Source organism: Gorilla gorilla, chromosome 3 (genome assembly GCF_029281585.2).
Source record: "Gorilla gorilla gorilla isolate KB3781 chromosome 3, NHGRI_mGorGor1-v2.1_pri, whole genome shotgun sequence".
Lineage (NCBI taxonomy): Eukaryota > Metazoa > Chordata > Mammalia > Primates > Hominidae > Gorilla > Gorilla gorilla.
Genome location: NC_073227.2, coordinates 162,402,889 through 162,424,793, shown reverse-complemented (window position 1 = coordinate 162,424,793; position 21,905 = coordinate 162,402,889). Strand labels below are relative to the sequence as shown.

Sequence of the window (21,905 nt, the reverse complement as noted above, 5' to 3'; positions counted from 1 at the left end):
TTTTTGTTTAAAAAAGGGCAATATTCTTTGACATAGGCAAATTAATAAATAGCATTAAATCACCCCAAATGGTGACCAGGGTCTATTTCAAGGTAAGGATAGCAGCATTTTAGTTGTCAGTACACTGAACACCTGAGTTTTCTTAGAAGAGAATGCATATGATATCCGAAAAGGAGCATTAACATTAGAATCAAGATAAATCTCAGTGGAGTGTCTGTCTTACCTAGTTGTGTCCTAATGCAAGTGAAACTCTGCATGCCTTTTTTTTTTTCTTTGTAAATTCAGGATAAAAATGCAATGGTTATTCAAATTCAATGAGGACATAAAGATGAAGTGCCAGTATGGTGCCTGAAACATAGCAGAGGCTTCTTCTTTGAAACTTTCAAATTCACATTAGGTTCCTACTGGAATGGCACTGTTAATAACAATAATTTGTCCTTCAGGCTTTCTGTCAAGATTTCTTAGCTTCTTATGTTTATGTATTCAATACAGTCTGGAAGCTGAGTAAAAAGTAAACCTTGTCTGCCCACAGCTGTTAACAAATAGTACAGTACAATATATACATGCACACACATATATGCACATACACAGTATATATACACATATAGGCATATATGCACACATATAGACATATACTTGATAGTATTTAATTAGCGAAATTTACCATCAAATAGGTGTTAGTTAGTGCATTCCAGTACTCACTAAAATAACAATTTTTCCTTCAACTCCTCTATGGAATTTTTCCATCCAACCCATTCCTATAGGACAGCAGCAAGTATTTAAGCAACGTTCAGTGTCAGTAGTCTCATGCAGTTACTGTAATCAACGGGTAAGTAAATCAAAGAGCTAATATCGAGCAAAAGAAGTGGCTTCTTGCCAAACCTTCTACCATAACGCCTTCTGAAGAGAGGATGTCCCAAATAGTTAACTATATCATCTCCAGTTGGGATATTATGGGAAACTCTTCTTCTCTGACCTCTCCATGAATCCCAGACTTCTAGTTGTATGGAAGAAGGGATACATAGATAGGCAGAGACAGATGTCTAGATCAATCCACATTTGCCTACTATTTGTCAGGCTCTTTCAGCAGAAAGTGATGCAAATTAGACAAATGTTTTCATTCAGGGACCATAAAGGAAATTTCTCCAATATACCAAACACATACTTGATACCCAAATGAATATTATTTGATTATAAAGATAATCTTTAAATATATAATAATGTCAATTGCACAAGTACCATACAAACATTACTTTAAAACCGGCATTCTACCATTACAATGCTGCCTGAAAATAAATAGGGATTATCACTGTCAAATTGTACGAAATATTTGTATGCAAATAATACCATCCTCCATAAATACCACCAGTCTTAAATTTGTCTCAGTTGGAGTTCCAACTCTACCACTTTCTAGCTCTGTGACCTTGATAATTTCCTCAGCTGTAAAATATATTGCCTACCACATAAGTTTATTACGATGTTTTTAAAAAATACATCCTTAGAACAATGTCTGATACATAATAAGAACTCAACAATGTTAGTTATTATTCATACTGTTTCTCATAACTTAAGTTATAGGTCTGAAGACAGAACTCTGTATTATGATCAGCTAACCTTCAGAAAAATAGTTAACACAATGAGCAGAACTCAACATTAAACTCCAGGAGAGATGGGGGGAAAAGGACAGTAGTCTATATTTTCAAAAGATTTAAAACTGTTTTGGGTCAGAGACCCATTTAAAAAGCTGATCAAAGTTACAGATATTTTCCTGAGAAAAATCCACATGTACCCAGCATTTCAGGGCTGCTTTTCTAGCTGTCCTGAAATCCATCAGAGGCAGTAAATCTGAGATGGAGTATCCCGTAGGCTTTAAAACCTTCCACTTCCAAAACCTATTTCGATAAACTTTAAACCACTGTTTTCTCCATCCCCCAAGGAAATTTATAAACATATATTTCATTGACAAACATTGTGCCTTGCAATATAGCTGTTGACATTGGCTACATTAATTTCATGGATTAAAACAAAAAAGCATCATTTTAATCACCAGTAGTCTGCAGGAAAATTCCAACCAGAACTATAGCTTCCAATCAGGTTCTGGAGTTGCCACTCCAAATCAGCAAGGAACAGTGAAACCAAAAGTATGGGAACACCCTGCCTATCATAAGTTCCAGACAAGTTCCAGACCAATGGTCAACTGACCCTTCTCTGTCACTGTTGCAGAGCAGATGATACTGCAGGAGAGACTCTTCTGATTGACTAAAATTCTGTGAGAATTTTACATGAATAAGGACACGAAACGAAGACAATCATAACAAACCTTAAGATCTCTATGATACTTGTTAACTTTAAGCAAAACTAGCTTTTTCTTCACTTTTTAAATCTAAATGGCTTTTGCTGTATTTTCAGTTCTTCTCTTTATATGTCTTTATGTTCCTTCCCATGTATTTCCTTGCTCTGTTGGCCACATTACTTCACACGAAAACAACAGGAGTTTAAAAATTTAACCTGTATTATATCTTTTTTATTCATTTATTTATTTTTTGACAGGCTGGAGTGCAGTGGCAGATCATATAGCTCACTATAAACTGGAACTCCTGGTCTCAAGCTATCCTCTCGCCTCGGCCTTCCAAAAGTGTATTGTATCTTGATGCTTTCAGTAGAATGGTTCACCTTATAACCTCTACATGGCAGGATGCATAATCACCAGTTTATTCTGTAATACCTGAGCAAAAATTCAGTCCAGCTAATATGGCCTCTTTCACCACACTGACAAGATAAGGATGACGACCACTTAGTTGGCCACCACCAGTATCATAATATTAGATAGTAGTTTAAAAATATATAATGGAAACTAGCTGGTGACCACCACTTTACTTCCAGTTTTGAAATTGCTGACTCATCCTATTTAAGAATCTGTTGTAAGCATCATTTAAGAATTAGTTTGGTTTAGACATACTTTGAAGTCAACATAGTTTTTAATGCATGGAATTACATAAAGTCAAATGAACTGTATACCCTTGCTACATGCGGTCTTAATAACACTTGAAAAAATTGGCTGGATTTTCATTTAAAACCCACCTTGAATAATGATTTTATTTCAGTGAAATTCGCTCGTATTTTTTCCAAGTTCCTTCGACATTCTAGATACACTATCGCTTCTCTAAGAGATAACTGGCTGACGCAGAGTTGGAACCAATACAGACCCAGGCCTGACTGCCAAGCACTGACCATTCCTGCAAATTTCTCTCCCAGAAGACGTGTGCAAGCAAAGAAGAGGGCGATAATTTGATTTGGCAAAGGTAGGGATAGACGCGCACGCACAGACATCTGCACCGGCCCACAATGAGTTTGGGACCGGAGCAGTTAGGAAGTGGGGAGCTGCGGTACCTTTTCTTGGCCTTCCTGAGCTTGACTGGGTGCAGAACTCAGCCCTCAGGGCTGCGGGACAGCGTCTTCTCAGAAACCCGCAGCTTGGCTGGGGCCGCCAGACGCGCGTCCCTCACCCTCCCAGCGGAGCGCAGGGTGCCCGGCCCGCCTTGCGCTAGCCAGCAGCCTGGAACGCCGTAAGAGCGCAGCGCAGTAGGGAGTCGCACGCCAGGGGCAAAGGGACCTGCGATCTGCGCTCCTCCGGAAGCGGGAGGATGGCGAGGAGAGCCTCGGAAGTGTCATTAAAGGAAAAACCAAAAATTGAAGTTGCGGCTAAGTTTTCCCCATGAGAGGGCGGGGCAGCCCGGCCAGTAGGATAGACCGGAGGGTAACGCTGGAGCTGGGAGGGGCCCCGGGCGTAGGCTTTCGGGGAAAATTCCATCGCCCTTTCAACCACCACCACTCCCCTCCCAAGGCAGAGAAGCCGAGCTCTGTACCTCCATCGAGTCCTGGCTGCAGGGTGGGGGGCGACAGCCACCGCAGCCGGGAGGGTGCGGCCACCCAGTTCCCTCCCGGGGGGCGCCGGACTTCGAAGGCAGTGAGCGAGTCAGCTGGGATTCCCCCGGGCGCCTGCCACCCGGAGTCCCAACCCCCGGCGAAAAGAAAAGTGAAAGAGAAAGAGCCGGGAGCATAGGCGAAGACAAACACCTCCCGCGGAGACTGGGGGTGGGGCGGGTGGCAGCGGCTCCTGGATGACTGACTGCCCCAGGTGTCACTGCTTCCCGGCCTGTTTCCGTCCCTGCCGGGGCCTGGGGCGCAGAACTTGCAGGGCGAGCGCAAGGACATCGAGGAGCCCCAGCCCCGCCCTGCAGGAACACCAGCCACCGGTCTCCTCCTCTACCTGCCGGGACACCTGCAGAGAAGGCACAAGGACAGCCGCATCCCAAGCGACGGGCACCATGTGGGAAGCTTCCGCAGCTGAACCTGGAGACCCGGGCTGGGCTGGCGCGCATCCAAGTCTTCCTGAGGAAAGGGAAAAGGATGTCGGATCCCGATGCTGGGCGGCTACTCTAGACCGGCCTCTTGGTCCCCGCACAGGCTGCAAGAAGGAAACTTTGAAGCCCAACTAGGGGAAATGTTGGAAGAAGACACCCGGGTGGCAGATTTGTGCAAGACAGTTGGTACAGGGAGTGAACTTACAGCAATGAGCCTCTCTGCGGATCACTTTTCCAGCCTATTGTGTAGTCCAGTGTAAAATATCACACATGGTCCCATTTGATGGAAGCGTGAGATGTTGTTCTTGTAGTATTTTTACATTGGAGGAAGGAACTGAGTTGAGGCTGAGTGATTTGCATGCCATAAAGGCAGTAGCAAAGACCTCACGCTTAGTTTTGAAAGTACTTTGCAGAATCTTGCACTCTTGTGAATCACTGAAAATCCCTCTTGTACGGTGCTTTCCAAATTTTCAGAGTCATGGTTCAGAGAAAATGATGTCCTCCTGGAGCTCAGTTTAATTTAGTTTAAAATTTAATTATGTTTTTAATTACATAAATATGATAAATATCAAATAGAAAAATAATAGAAATTATTCACTTTCCATGTACATAAAGTTCCGTATAATTTCATATTTTTATGAAAAATTTGAGTTTATTTTCATTAACTCAATTTTTTGATATCAGTTTTATATTTGAAATAATTACTGATGGACTTTTTGATGAGAATTACATCAAACTCTAGATAGTCTCCATTAACAAAATAAGTGAGGTATAAAAATGCAAAAACAGTTTTTACAACCATTCAAAATTTCACCATAGTTGGAAATTATATTTAAGAATATGAAGCCATCATCCATTTCTGTTCATGACGATGTCATGTTGAATTTTCTTGTGATGGTGTCAATGGATTTCAAGACCAGTCAGAATTTTTCATAGCAATACATTGAAGCTCTGATATGCAGAATGAGCATGCATTGGGAGAGCAAGACTGCAGCTGGATTGGATCCCACCACAAGAATATAGCAGCCACGGAAGGACTGACATGCATATGTGTGAAGATAGAGAATAGGGATGAACAAGTGTATCATGTGTCCCAACCTCATTTTGGACTGTTGCAGAGCTTCCTGGACTCCTGCCATGTAAACTCCTCTAGCACCTCTTTCAGCTCCTTTAATGGATACTGTGTTCTCTGCAGCCGGTGAAGGAAGCAGGTGTCCAGACAATAAGACACCTCAGAGGCCACACTCAGCACCATCTAGCAGAGCTCAATATCAGATATTGCTGCTGCCAGAGGACATATCATCACATCTCAGATCTTGTCTCTCTTGGACTGCCCACAAACTCTATAGAAAGTTGCTCTCAGCTGGTGCTCACTAGCCTGTGGGCTTCAGCTTTGTTAGCTGTCTGCAGGACTCAGGGCCATCAGTATCTGACTGCATACTTTTAATACATTGAGACCACCAAGAACGTTCTGAGCTACTAGAGAGTTTTCACAACACTATGAAATTGACAGAAAGTTTACTTGTAGGGTGAACTTTAAGACATAATCTGAGTATATAACAGTAAGAAAATTGGTCTACAACTATTTATTGGGTTTCAACTATAGTAGGTTCTAGAACAAGATGGGCTAAATGATATATAAAGCATTTTGTCAGAGTAGGGAGATAAAAAACATAAATAATAGTAAAGTACAACTAAAAATTATTACAGTCATAAGATATGCTTTGCTCTACTATTTGCCTCCCAAATATGTTGGTCAAATTTGTTTTCATAAATACAGATTTTTTTAAAGTATTTTTAATTAGTTATGAATGCCTGCAGTTCAATGAAGTTGGGTTTGCAACATAATTTGTTTTTGTTGCATTGCACTCAAAAAGAAAAGTCTAATGTATGCAATTTGTGTTTTCAGTTGCCACAGGCTGTTTGGCAAAATATTGAAAATTACTCATACCAATGAACAAGTAAATTCTGCTGCATAAATTAAAGGCAAAGATGAAGATTGATGAAATAATTTGAAACTGTCTTAAGATAACTAATAAAATTACAGGGTAGAAAGAAGCGGAGATTAACTAAATCTCATAGAAGTGACCATAATAATCTTCCTGAATTCAAATAATTAATAAAATTATAGTTTAATAAATTTTTAATATCTTTTTTCAAAAACAATGTCAATTGGGCAATCGTCTTTAAAATAAATTACTAATAATTTATTTTCTAGCTTTTGTGATTACATGGAAGAAGTTACAAGTTATTTCATCTGATTTAGTGTTCAAAGTCCATGACTGTGGCCTTATTTATGGTTTTCCTAAGATTTAAACCTCCCATCAAGAACAAGTTGATCCCCTGCTCTTTGGAAAACATGGCCTGCCTGGGTTCTCTACGTTTCCATTCGGGGTAAAGCATGCTGAAATGCAGCATTACCTTGAAGTTGCTTCTCACATTTTTTTCTGGTGATCCTGACAATAGACAGATACTCTTGGCCTTAAATACTATTTAGGTTTTCAAGAGCTCCTCAAGTTGCTGCTTTTTCAGAACCACAGCAGTATTAGTTAGGACTTCTGTAGTTCCTCCAATCTGCTATTTCTCCAGTGCTGTGCTAAACACAAATGTTAACTTATTAAATCCTCACAGCAAAGCTATGAGATATAAACTATCATTATCTCCATTTTACAAATGGGAAAACCAAGGCCCAAAGAATTACACAGCTTGCCTAAGATCACATGGAAATTGACTGACCCAGCAAGGATTTGAACTCAGACAGTCTGGCTTGAATACACATTCCTACTCTCTGGTGCCTTTAAATTGGCAGCCATTCTCCACTGTTTCTAAAACTGAATTCATAAGGAAAGAAGCGTGGACCCCCAGACAGTATGTCTTGGTCCAATTTTGTTTGCTTCAGGGTAACTTTAGTCACCACCAGGCAGGAAACTTTTCAGTTTTCCTTGAATTTCTGCTTTCTCATCTTAAGTTTCTGTAATGAAACTGCAATAGATATTGCAGCCCTGCTACTAACATAAGTTATTTGAATAAAGTGACTGACAAAATGCTGGCAGAACATTGCTGCAGGTTTGAAACAGAGGAACCAGGAGCTGGCAGATTCTGATAGAGATGGGTGACTTTGAACTGAAATGTCAGAGTGTACCCATGACAAACAAGGAGAAAAGATGCCTAGTTTCAAGCTGGAGATTAAGAACAATAATAACTGTATTAGTCAGGGTTCTCTAGGGGGACAGAACTAATAAAATATATGTATATATGAAAGGGAGTTTATTAAGGAGAATTGACTCATGATCGCAAGGTAATATTCCACGACAAGCCGTCTGCAAACTAAGAAGCAAGGAAGCCAGTGGTGGATCAGTCTAAGTCCCAAAACCTCAGAAGTAGGGAAGACAACAGTGCAGCCTTCAGCCTGTGGCCTAAGGCCTGAGAGCCACTGGCAAACCACTGGTGTAAGTCCAAGAGTCCAAAAGCTGAAGAACTTCGAGTCTGATGTTTGAGGGCAAGAAGCACCCAGCACGGGAGAAAGATGAAGGCTGGAAAACCGAGCAAGTATAATCCTTGCTTGTTTTTCTGCCTACTTTATTCTAGCTGTGCTGGCAGCTATTTAGATGGTGCCTACACATTAAGGGTGGGTCTGCCTCTCTCTGTTCACTGACTCAAATATTAATCTCCTTTGTCAACACCCTCACAGACACACCGAAGGATAATACTTTGCTTCTTTCAATTCAATCAAGTTGACACTCAATGTTAACCATCACAATAACATACTTAATTTTTAATATATTTAAAAGTACATGTTATCTTAAATGCATTGATACTTAATGTAGGGGGGAAGGGGCTTAAGTAGAAAAAAGTGACAAGTTCATATGCTACCAGTACTATTCTGAACAGTCATTTAATGTTGACCTTAACAATTAAAATCTAGTTACAAAACATTAATAAGCCTATTTAGATTTATAATCTGAGAGTATATTATAAATGTATATAATGGATCTTGTCAGCATTTGTTTCAACAACAAATTGTAAAAAGGAATTTTACTTCTCTTCACATATATTGGCTAAAACATGGCAAATACATATTCCTTGAATTTGTTCTATGATTAAAATTCACGCATTTTTTACAACACATAATAACCTTTACAAAAAGTGTAAATCAAGTCAATACCAATAATAGGTTTATGTTAACAAAGTTAAACTGGCATTGGTTTTGACCCTATGGCTGGCAAATAGTTGGCCTTCAATAAATATTTGTTATATTAATCTTGGTTAAAAAAACACCTCTTGTTTCATAGTTTAAATACTTGCTAGAATCAAAATCTAGAAACTTATAGATATGTGTGTATGTATGTGTATATATATGTATGTATGTAAAAAAGCTCTTTCCATTATCATGAAATGATTTGATAATTTGTATATTTGTGTAACTTCATTCTGTGGTTTATGTGTGTTTAATCCTACAATCACTTTTCATTAAATTTTCAACTAAAATTTCTTCATAATATATATTAAAATTAGTTCTAATCACTGGTTAAAGTATCAATATAGGGTTCTGATCACTGGCTAAAATATCATTGATTTTGTTATTATGGTTGTGTGGGAAATTACCTTGATGAAATGGTAGCTTCCAGTTACTACCCTAAAAGTCTCAGAATAGAAAAACTTGCAGACCAAATAAAGATACCCAAATAACATGGTATATTAAATGAATTTAAAACACACAATGAGATGTAAAAAAATGGGGTACCAGGTTAACACAAAGTGTAGGGTACAAGTGTGTGAAAGGATCTCACTACCCAAATCCTGAATTATATAATCTTCACATAAACACAGCTATCTCCCTCCCTATGTTTCTCAGTCTCTGCCATGTCAACCTTCTCTGCTGATGCTGTGGTGACAGGGACCAAGGCTGAGGTTTGAATAAGAATGGAATGCACAGACGGAAGTTACCTAGGGCCAAAACACACACTCTCCCAGAGAGTGTGTTAGTCTGTTTTCATTTCCATAAAGGAATACCTAAGACTGGGTAATTTATAAAGAAAAGAAGTTTAATTGGCTCATAGTTCTGCAGGCTGTACAGGAAGCATGGCAAAGGCCTCTACTCAGCTCTTGGGGAGGCCTCAGGGAGCTTTTACTCATGGCAGAAGGTGAAGTGGGAGCAGGAATGTCACATGGTGAGAGCAGGAGCAAGAGAGAGGAAAGAGGAAGTGCCAGGCTCTTTAGACAACCAGATCTCATGTGAACTCTGGAGAACTCACTTATTACCATGGGGAGGGCACCAAGCCATTCATAAGGGAACCACCCTCACGACCCCAAGGTTTCCCTTTGACTTTCATGACTTCCCACCAGGACCCATCTCCAACACTGGGGATTACATTTCAACATGAGATTCAAAGGGGACAAAACTCCAAACCATATCAGACAGACATAGGAGCAAAATTCTTTTTCAATTAGCCTCCTAAACAACTATGGGTTTTATCTACACCTCATGAACACAAAACATGTGAATAGGTTAGAATGGGACCATGTTGGATGTCACCAATAATAGCCAACTTAAAGATTATATCTAAAAATGCCTGCATGAAAAGGGCATGATCATAACTACAACTTTCTATCCTTTTCTATTATAAGTAATATTCTTGTTCATTCTAGTATATATTTCATTTATTCTACCTTTAACATGTCTTTCAGGTTACAAACTTACCATCTATTTAACACATCAATGAATTTTGCCATACCAATAAGCTACTCTCTTTTGCATTGTTTATATTTAACATACATCCTATAATTTTTTGCTAAATATTCTCTAATTATATAGCAGAGTCATATTATGGCAGTTCTTCGTGATTACTTATTTTATTTATTTGAGACTTGTGTGCTTTTTGGCTTTGTCACATTTATAAGTTTTTATTATGCGTCAAGCTTGATGTCCTCAACTAAAGGCTCTCCTGACCTGTAGCATCAAGTCTGCTCTGATACTGAAACTTTCTCCTTCACATTTACGCCACTCCCTCCGACGTGACACCATCTTGGATCTCAATAACTCTCTGAAATGAAATCAAATCTGCTATAACCTGTGGGGGAATACAGATTGTGTATATACATAGATTCAATCCTGAGTCTATTCTCTACTCATACTTTATATTCTAAGCATGCCTTATACCCTAAATGTAAGCAAGAACAGTGCTTAACAATTTCCTAAGGTATGTTCTGACAAGTTTCCAAGATAAACAACAAGTCTTTATCTAAATAAACAACGGATCAAAGCAGAAATCACAGAAGAAACTATAAAATACTTTGAACTGAATGATAACGAAAACAAAACATACCAATATTTGAGTGACGCAGCTAACGGCTTTTAGAAATTTATAGTTATAAATACTCGTATGACAAACAAAAAGATCAAAATCAGTAGAATAAGCTCCTACCTTTAGAAAAAGAAAAATATACACAAAGTAAATTAAAGGAAACAAGAGCTGTGATGGAAGAAGAAAAGGAAAGGAAACAAGTTACTTATTTGAAAAGATCAATACAATTAGTAAATCTTTAGCTAAATTGTTTTTAGCTAATTGATTAAGAAAAAAGAGAGAAAATATAAATTACCAGCATGAGCATTGAAGCAGCAGACATTACCAATATACTGTACACATCAAAGGATAATAAGGAATATTAAAAACAGCCTTATGGCAATAAATTTGACAACTTGATAAAAAAGGACAAACTTGAAAGCCACAATTTATGAAAGCTCACATAAAAAAAGTTTAAATTGATCTATGTCTATTTTAGAAATTAAATTTATAATTAAAATCCTTCCCACAAAGGAAACTCCAGGACCAGATGGTTTCAATGGCAAATTCCATTAAACAATTAAAGAAAAAATATTAATAATACCAATCATACACAAATTCTTTAAGGAAACATAGGAGAAAAACACTTTCTAACTTACTGTAGAAGTCCAGAGTTATTATGCCAAAACCAAAGATATTACAAGAAAATAAATCTGCAGATATAGTTACATCTTTTCTAAACATTGCACAAAACTTCTTAACAAAATATTAGCAAATCTAATCCAAAAATGTATAATAAGGAAAAAGAGCAGCTAGAGATCTTCCATGCAATGTGTAGCTGATTTAACATTTGAAAGTCAGTCAATGTAATTTTCCATATTATTTGAATAAAGAAGAAAACCATCTGAAAAAATTTAGTGTTCAGCCATGATAGAACATTTCAGCAAAATAGAAATAGAAGGAAACTCCCTCAACCTGATAAAAGGCATCCATCTAAAGTCTACAGCTAACACCTTATTTTTAGAGAAAGATTAATGCTTTCTCCAAAGTTAGCTATAAGCAAAGATGTCTCCTCTCATCACTCCTATTCAACTGAAACTGGCTATCCTAGACAATGAAGAGTAACAAAAATAAATAAATATTTAAATAAATAACTAATATTGGGAAGAAATAGGTAAACTGTCTATATTTGCAGACAACAAATTTATGAGGAACCTACCAAAAATTTCTGGAATGACAAGTGAATTTAGTAGTGTCCCAGGATACAAGATAAATATGTAAACATCAATGATAATTTCTTATTTAAGCCATTAATAACAAGAAATTAAAATTTAAAAACTACAATTTACAAAAGCATCCAATACAGAATACTTAAGCATAAAGTTGACATCATGTACACTGAAACTACAAAATACAGTAGTCCTCTGCCTTATTGGTGGTTTTGCTTTCCAAGGTTTCTGTTACTCGAGCTGAATCACAGTTTAAAATATGTGAGTACAGTACAATAAGATATTTTGAGAGAGAACACATTCACATAACTTTTATTATAGCATATTGTTGTAATTTTGCTATTTTATTATTAGTTATTATTGTTAAGCTCTTACTATGCCTAATTTGTAATTAAGCTTTAATCTTAGATAGGTATATATAAGAAGAAACATAATATATGCAGGGTTTGGTACTATCTGCAGTTATGGCATCCACCAGAGGTCTTGGAATGTATGCTCCACAGATAAGGAGGGACTACTACGGTATTGGTGAGAGAAACTGAAGATGACATAAATTAGAGGTTGGTAAACTATGGCCTGCTGTTCATGCTCTGCTTTTGTTTTTAGAATACAACTATACTCATTTGTTTACATATGGCTATGGCTGCTTTTGCAATTGAGAAGTTGCAAGAGAGACCAAATAATTTAGCAAAACTTAAAATACTTACTGCTTTGCTCTTTACAGAAAATGTTTGCCAACCCCTCATAAATGCTTGGAGAGATATACCATGTCTATGAATTAGAAAATTTAATGCTGTAAAGATGTCAGTTCTTCCCAAAGATATCTATAGATTCAATGCAATCGCAGCAGGCTTTCTTGTACAACTTGATGAAGGGATACTAAAAGTGAAATGCAAATGAGGAACCTAGCAGAGGCAAATACATTTGAAAAAGAACAAAGTTGTAAGACCTTTACTACCAGATATCAAGACTTAATATGAAGCTTTAATAATCAAGTATATTCATGGCATAAAGATAGACAAATCAATAGAACGGACTAGAGAGGCCAGAAATAAACCCACACATGTATGGCCAATTGATTTTGACAATTGTGCCTAAGTAAGAGAATGAAAGAATAATCTTATCAACAAATGATGTAAAAACAACTGGATATTTCGGTGGAAAAAATACTCTAAATTTCCCAGCTTACATCATACTTAAAGTTAACTAAAAATGGTTGAGAGACCTAAATACAAAAGCTAAAAATGATAAAACTTCTTAAAAAAAAGCATAGGAGAAAATTTTCACAATCTTAGAGTAGGCAAATATTTCTTGGACAGAATACAAAATGTACTAATGATGAAAGAAAAAGATGACATAATTGGGTTTCATCACAATATAAACTGTTTTACCCTCTTTAAGGTCCAAAATGACTACCAATACAATAAAAGTTTTGGGGTCTCGTGTAATTTTAAAATCCTGTTTGATCTTATTTGATTTATTTCTCAAACTTATTGGTGTTAGAACCCTTTAACAGAACACCAATTAATCTTTTATAGAACTTGTATTGCAGAAAACACACTTACAAAGTGCTAGTGAAGGCACATTTTTTTTTCTTTTGGAATAAACTTTATTATCAAGGCTAATTTAGGGGCAAAGAGCCAGAACAGCCAAATAGTTATTTTTGCCATGGAATGTGCTGTATTTGATGCACTTACATTTTACTATAATGCTTCTAATGTTGGGGAGTTATAAACATTTCTCAATAGCAGTAAATATTTTTTAAAACAGCATTCTATAATAGCTGTACAATTTAACTAACTTGCTGTATCAATAGGTGTTTATAATTTTATTTACTTTTTATTCCAATCAAGATATCCTCATATAAAATTCAGCTGGAGAATGTGAAAATTTAAACTTAGGTCACACTCATTAAAGTGGTCTAAAACACACTGCCAGGAAGAGTTCTTAGTCCTAAAAGTCCTACAAAGAAACTTATTCTATTTCAATTTATTTTGAGAGAAACTGGAGCATAGGGAAATAAGGTGATTCATACCTAATGAAAAATCCAAGTAATGGCAGAATGCAGAACAGATACCTTGACAAGTGACGGGGATAACACTAAAGTTTCTCAGCTGTACATATTAAATTAAAAGAGACAATAAAGATTAAGTTTCAATATATCCCCAATATGAACTAATCAAAAACCAGCATTGGTCCAGTGTAAGAAAGCGTTGTCAATAAATAGTATATTAATAAAATACACCACAGAAGTAACCATTCTCATGCAGCTGAAAGAGCAAAGAAATTTTAGGTGAATGTAATATAATATTTGGGTTCTTATCCAAAACAACAAGAAAATGTGTTATATATTCCAAGAAAGCATTTAAAGGTTTATTATTGATTGCATAAACTCAGAAGCTCACACAATATTGAAAGGCAATTTCTCTGAAAAATGGCTTTCAGAGGTAAGGTTTGGCAGTTTTGTTCTATTTGAAACATGAATAAGAAATGAGATTATTTAGCAGGCAAGGAAAATCTTATGTTTGCAAAGTTTACTTTGATGCTCAAACATAGTGAAAATTGCAAAGGTGTTGGAAATAGTCATGCATGGTATTTGAACATCCTTTCATTCATACAAAAATAATGAACTATGAGGTATATACGTTGTGTTGAAAGCCTTGGTATTTTATTTGCACATCTCACCACACATAGAAAGGTCTTCTTTTTAAAATATATGCTTGTTTACATTTATATTGTAAACCACAATGTATCTGAGGTCTGTCTTAATCGATTTAGAAGTTTATTTTGCCAGGGTTAAGGATGATGACCTGTGATAAAACCTCAGGAAGTCCTGAACATGTGGGCAAAGCAGTATGGTTACAGCTTGATTTTATACAGTTTAGGGAGACAGAAGTTACAGACAAAGACATAAATCAGTAAATCTGAGGTATACATAGGTTTGGCCTGGAAAGATGAGACATTTTGAAGCAGGGAGGTTCCAGGTCATAGGTGGATTTAAAGATTTCTTGGTTGGCAATTCATTGGAAAACTCAAGCTTTCCATAAAGAAATGAAGTCAGCTTGAATTAAGATAAGTAGGGGATTATGGAGGCCAAGATTCTTGTCAGGTAGATGAAGACTCCAAGTAGCAGGTGTCAGAGAGATAGATGTGCATGCCTTTTATTGGACATTAAAAGGTATCAGACTCTTTGGAAAGAACTCCTTAAGTAAGAAGATTCTCTAAAAAAATGTAAATTCCCCCACCAAAGATAGCTTTTCAGGGCTATTAAAAAATATGTCGAGTAAGTATATTTTGGGATAAAATACTTTTATTTCCTTCAGGGCCCATTATCTGTCATTTGACATTATACCAGAGTCAGGTTGGAGTAGCCAAACCCCCAACTCAGCAACTTATCTAGGAATGGGGCACAGGCTGAAGACTGCTCTCTACAATCTTAGATGCAAGAAAAAAACTCAAACTTGCCTTCCTCGATGGAAGTAAGTGACAACTCCAGAAAGGAGTTAAACTGCTCTCCATTGTCATGGAAACAATTTTAGGATCTCTATTGTAATGTTAATGATTGGTCACTTTTATCTAGACTCCAAAAGGAAGAGGGTATAATGAGGCATGTCCAATCCCCTTTCCCATCATGGTCTAAACTAGTTTTTCAGATTTCTTTGAAATCCCCTAGGTTGAGAGAGTCATCTATTCAAGTTGGGAGACTCCCTAAAATGAATGAAATCAAGCTGTAACTGATCCACCTTGTGCACATGTTCTCAGCACCTTCTGAGACTGCATCACAGGTCACGATCCTTAACTTTGGCAAAATAAATCTCTAACTTGAGACCTGTCTCAGATACCTTTTGGTTTACAAATTGGTGATCAATGGAAGGGACCCAGGGTGGAGGTGCCCTGACTTTTCACAAATCTTCTCTCAGCGCTTGTTACCAGCTTGGTCTCTTTATTGCTCAAACCATGAGGACAATCTGCTGAGGTGAAAGAGCTTCCCCACTCCAGAGAATCTCTCAAATTTGGAGTGAAATCTAAGGTTCATTTTGCTGTACAGAAAAAGAAACAAACAAACAACCCTCCTTTTCTGGAGTTTTGCTCTCTTCCAATAAGGAAGGCAAATTTCCTTGCTTCCGTGACAAAGACGAGCAGTTTAACTTTTTTTTCTGGAGTTTCCACTTGTTTCCACCAAGTTTTTTTCCTGCTTCTAAGATTGTAGAGAGCAGTCTTCAGCCTGTGTCCCATTCCTAGATAAGTTGCTGAGTTGGGACTTGGGCTTGAAACTTCTGCTTAATAACTAAAGGTTTAGGTTGACAATCAGTGAGTCTTAATTTTTCCTCACTTTTAGAGTGTTCAGTAATTGTATACATTGTGTGATCATTTGCTTATTTTCTTTAAATTTGTTATTTGCCTGTACCTGTTTTTATTGTTGCCTTTTGTTGTTTCGGCCCTTCTTTCATTGGGTTTGACCAACTCTATAAGGTTTGGTCAAATCTGAAGGAAAGTCTCAAATTATGGGGAACAAGGCCTCTAAATTGGTTGAAATTCCCACAGCTGCAAAACAAAGGCAGGGGGAAGGGGGAAAAAAAAGTACATCAAAAAGAAAAATTAAAAAATTTGACTACAGGGGGTGCTTCATGTATCCAACAAGGCCACTTTTTGCTAGCCAAGCCTAAACTGAAAGAGCAATGGCAGCCACCTCATGTTGTAGTTCAACAGCTAAGATTTGCCCTTTTCACCCTAACAGCCTAGGTTTGGTTCTTACATCAAGTCCTTGCTGGTTTGATATTTGTGCTACTTTTGAAGTATCAGCTGTTTGTCCCAGCTAACATATGATAGTAACAGATTTAAAAGAATTTTTTTAAAGAGCTCTAGGGTTAAAGGTCAGCTTAATTAATAGCAAATATCCAGTGTGTGTGTGTGTGTGTGTGTGTATGCTTTTTTTCTTTATGCTTTTTTTCTCTCCTTGGATTTTTTTTTTTCTCAGTCAACTAAGTTCCATTTCTTCCTTTTACTTCTCCCTGTCTCTCCTTCCTCTTGCCACCTCTACCCCATGAGGGACCTAGAAAGAAGAAAGGAATTTCTGACAGCTTGGGATCCCTTGGGGGTAGGAGGTGGGTGGGGAGGAAAGGAGGCGGCGGGAGCAGTGGGCAGCTACACTCCTCTACTTACCAGAAATCTGTTTTTCCTCATGGGATACCAAGAGTTATAAGCAAGCAGATTTCCACTGAGGTCATAGAAAAAGCAAAAAAACAAAAAAAACAAAAAAAAACCTCTTCTCTCTTTTTGTACTGCATTACATATTTTTTACTTTTGAGGGTACTGGGAATTACTTTGCATTATGAAAAAATGTTTAACCTTGGTGTGTGTAATAGCTAGGTAAGAAATACACTTTTAGAGGCAGCTAATGGCAATTGCTTAAATAGTTCTTATTACAGGGGGTACCCTTTGCATGTTTAAAATTTAAAAAGGGTGCAGTTTAAACACTTAGAGAAATGTCTTCATAACAAATTGCACTGTAAGAACATAACATGGCCGGGTCTTATGGCATTTTCTCTTTTTTTGGTGACCCGGAATTCTCTGTGGCTCTGCCCTGAGCTCAGGGGTCCAGTTAAAAAATAGAGACTAAAGTACAAACCTACCTACTTTTCAGCAGGTTTGACTTTCAGGTTATCCAAATGGGCTTCCCATAAGGAAAAACAATCACTGCAGCAGGTTTTTTGTTTGTTTGTTTTTTGTTTGTTTGTAACTAGCCTAAGAAATAAATATTTCACATTTTATCAAATTAATTTCTGTATTGCTTTCATTAGGTTAAAAATTACTTAAAAAGCTAAATTTTAAAAGGATTAAAGTTTTATATCCACGTAAACTTCCTTTATCTCTTTTGAAGTATTTCAACTACCCATTTAGTTAAATGAATAGCTATTATTCTACAATGACCTGTTTTAATAAATTTGTTTTGTATCTTTAAACATCTTTAACAAACATGCTCAAAATAAAATCCTAAATTAAGTCTCTGATTTAGATTTATTGTTGGAGACTTATCAAAACTATAAAAATTAATCACCTCAAAGTTATAAAATCTTCCTACTGCTTCCAATTAAGTCATTAACTCCAGTATTACCACCTCCAGCCTGATGATTAGCTATCAGTTGAGACTCCCTCCAGCTCCATTAAAAATGATCTTTTATCAAATATTGTTAACTAACCTTTGTACTACTAAGTTCAGGGATTTAATTCCTGGATACCCCTATCTTCTCTAAAAGGGGGCACTGACTCTTACTGAATCCTAAACATCAACGCTGGTATCTGGCACCAAATTCAAGTTTACAAAAGCCTCATCTTCAAACCTGGGAAAAGATGGCAGTCAAAATAGTTTGCTTCCACATGACATTGAACCAGAACTGTGTGCAAAGACATAAGTACTCATTTAATAGTTTTCCTCTATCTAAATTAATATAATTTGTTTATGCCTTAATACTAGATCATTTAAATGTTTAGCTACCTGTGTATTTCCTTTTCCTGTCATTGTCAGATTTAGGCAGGTCTTATGTCCTTTTTGTTTAAAATTTTGCTAATTCTATATATAGCCTACAAAATTGGTTAATTCAACAAAGATTACCTTTTTTTTTTCTCTTTACCTGATGTCCCCAAAATGTTAAAACCATTTAAAATCCCATTCGGCCTTATCAGTTTTCATTGTTAGCACCCTGCTGCTAAAACTATATGAGTACCTTCCCTCTAAATCCAGGGACAGTCATGGAAAATGTGGGTGTGTGAGATCATAAGGGCCAATTTTGAGAGAGAGAATTAGTTCAGGCCCCCCAAATCAAGGACAGGCAAACAGATACCAAAACAGCTGGCAAAATGAGGGACTTTACTTCCTGGGATATTTCCTGGCCCTTTCTGTTCATCTCAACTATAAAGAATTTCCTGCTTCCCATTGAATTAAAAGAAAAATTACTGAGAGGATATCCAGATACCTGGTAATACAGTTTCCTGGGTGTAGTGCTCTCAGTTATGAGATTTATGCAAATATATGTAAAAAATGTTTTCAGCAACCTCAGGACAAATTACTAAAAAGACCACAAAAGCACGGTGGCACAACCAAAATTTCTAATTTCCTTAGCTAAAATGGTTTTAACAAAATGCTTATGTTTTGTATAGCTGATTGCTACAAGTCTATAGTTAAATCAAGTTTAAGGTAGCTCAATGCATGAAAGTTACAGATAAGCGACATTTGTAACCTTGCCTTTTGCATTTGGGTTTTACATGGTTTAAAGAATTCTAAGTGTTGATGAATTCCTGCCCACTTCCATTCCCATCTGGCCTAGAACATTTAAATTAGGTATCAGTCTTTTGTCTCTAAGTCTGTTGACCACGTGGGTCCCACTGAGGGTCAGGATGGACCGGGGCCAGGCAGCCACACCACCTCGGCAATGCTATGGGACAAAATAAAAGTTTGGCCATTGATGTTACCTCTGGCAAATCTTGGCCAGAAGAGGAAGAATGTAAACCAAAAATGAAATTCTAAGCCCCCAGCTGACTGAATGAATGGAGCCCCCTCTCAGTGTAGGGGATTCCAAAGAAATCTGAAAAACTAGTTCAGATCATGATGGGAAGGGGGGTTGGACATGCTTCATTATTCCATTTCTCTTTTGGATTTTAGATACAACTGACCAGCATTAACATTACAGTAGAGACCTTAAGACTGACAGAACAGAGTCTGTAGTAATGATACTTATTCCAGCCTGACTCTGGTAAAATGTCACATGACAGATAGCAGGCCCTGAAAGAAATCAGAGTATTTTATCTCAAAATATGTTTATTTGACAAATTTTTAATGGCCCTTAAAAACTATCTCCTGTGGGTGAAATTTACATTCTTTAGAGAATCTCCTTCCCTAGCTAGCTATTTCCAGAGAATCTGAAATCTTTTAAGGTCCAGTAAGTGACATTGACTTCTATACTCTCTGAAGCCTGCTACCTGAAGGTTTCATATACATGGCAAGAACCTTGGCTTCTGCAACCACCCCCACTAACTCCTGCTTACTTTAACTAAAGCTGACTTCAATTTTTCAGACAGAGCTTGACCCTTTCACTCAGTTGCCAGTCAGGAATCTTTGAATCCACCTGTAATCTGGAAGCCCCCTTTCATAAGATGTCCTGTCTTTCTATTCCAAACCAATGTATATCTTAAATTGATTGATTTATGTCTTTGCCTGTGACTTCTGCCTCCCCAAAATGTATAAAATCAAGTGGTAACCCAACCACCTTGGGCACATGCTCTCAGGATCTCCTGAGGTTGTGTCACGGGTCATGATCCTTAACCTTGGCAAAATAAACCTCTAAATTGATTGAGACCTATCTCAGATATCTTTTGGTTTACAATACCTATGCTTAGTTTAGGAAGGCAAAGATTTGTGGATTCGAAGTAGGCTTTGACAGACCCAAAACTTAATATTATCAAATCATCCTTTTACTATCACTTATTAACTCTGCATTCAGAATCTACTACATACCACAGACTATATAGAAGTAGCATAAGATATAATTCCTCTTTTCCAAAGGGACAATATCTGACATAATTGCTACTACTAAGAAGTTTATAATGTGTTGTTATTTCTGTACGTGGAACAAAACTGGAAACAGTGGTTTGCACATAGTCCTATATGAAAGGCTTTCCTACACAAAAGGAATTCTCTATCACAATTGCTTTGAAGTGATATCAGAATATCATTTTAATTGGCTAGCTTTTTCTCTATGATTGTTTGTGAAAATTTTCAGACCAGATGTGTGCTAATTCTTCTGTAGTCCAAAACTAGAGAAAAAAAGGAATCTTTATTAATTAAAGGCCCTAATACTTTACTCCACTTAAGCAAGTACCATGAGTCATACAAACTTGTCTCACTAACATAGATCTACTAAGTAAGATAAGATATTGTTTTTTGGTGTCAGCATGATATAATGTAAAAAATATAAAATTGTGAAACACTTTAATGTGCGCCCATTCTGAAATCTATTTGGCCTAAGTGGCTACTTTATTAATTTAGTAACTGAGAATTGAAATGAACTTGCCCAGGATCATACAAAAATTAATGGTGAATTCCATGTTTGAACCCATCACTAATTAACTGCAAAGCCTCATCTTCCCTGATATATTGAGAACTGGTTCATACATTATTAACAATTGGTATACACTAATTCCCACTCCATGGCCCTGGGGCTTCATATGCATCATTATTAAGCCTATATCTAAACTTTACATGGTAGAAATTATTATCTTCAATATACATGTGACAAAACTGGGATTCAAACAGGTTATGTAACGTGCCAGAGAACATATAGCTAGAGAACTCCATAGTACTTTTTCTTTTCTTTTAGCAATTTTTGATGCCAATCATAGTGCCATATACATACATTGAATAAACTGTTATCAAGTTATTGGATGAATTAATAAATATGGACGTAAAAAAAGCATAATGTACCATTTCTTTAATTCCTCTCATGTTTCAACAAAACACACACACGCATTGATTTTCATATCTTTTTTTTTTTTTTTTTTGGAGACAGAGTTTTACTTTGTTGCCCAGGCTGGAGTGCAGTGGTGCAATCTCGGCTCACTGCAACCTCTGTCTCCCGGGTTCAAGCAATTCTCGTGCCTCAGCCTCTTGAATAGCTGGCATTACAGGTGCCTGCCACCACACCTGAATGATTTTTTCTATTTTAGTAGAGACGGGGTTTCACCATCTTGCCTAGGCTGGTCTCAAACTCCTGAGCTCAGGCAATCCACCTGTCTTGGCCTCCCAAAGTGCTGGGATTGCAGGAATGAGCCACAGCGCCCGGACAATTTTCATAGATTTTCTTAAGGACCGAACCAATAAGTATAGAAAAACTATAGAAAAAAAGTCAATTAAAATGATTTTGTGACATTACTTCAAAGTAATGTAAAATGTACATTTTTTTTTCCAGAAACCTACAGAGCATTCAGTCTTATAGCTGAACTATCTGATTGTGTAGCCTGAATTCACAGTCTTT

General features: G+C 37.0%; 1 protein-coding gene across 12 annotated transcripts in view; it reads right to left on the bottom strand.

Annotated features, from left to right (window-relative positions):
- IL15 (interleukin 15) overlaps positions 1–4,678 on the bottom strand; it is a 104,322-nt gene extending 99,644 nt beyond the window's left edge. For 3 of the 12 annotated variants that reach the window (XR_008679095.2, XM_063705558.1, XM_055384730.2), the window contains exon 1: positions 3,867–4,468. Coding sequence is in view for 2 of the 12 variants with exons in the window: in XM_063705558.1 (XP_063561628.1) it covers positions 3,867–4,382 (516 nt within the window). In the remaining 10 variants the exon portion in view is untranslated. Of the gene's footprint in view, positions 1–3,390; positions 4,469–4,569 lie in introns of those variants that run through there. The other 9 variants (XM_055384734.2, XM_063705559.1, XM_063705562.1 and 6 more) reach the window with 8 other exon arrangements.
- Positions 4,679–21,905: the final 17,227 nt, after the last annotated feature.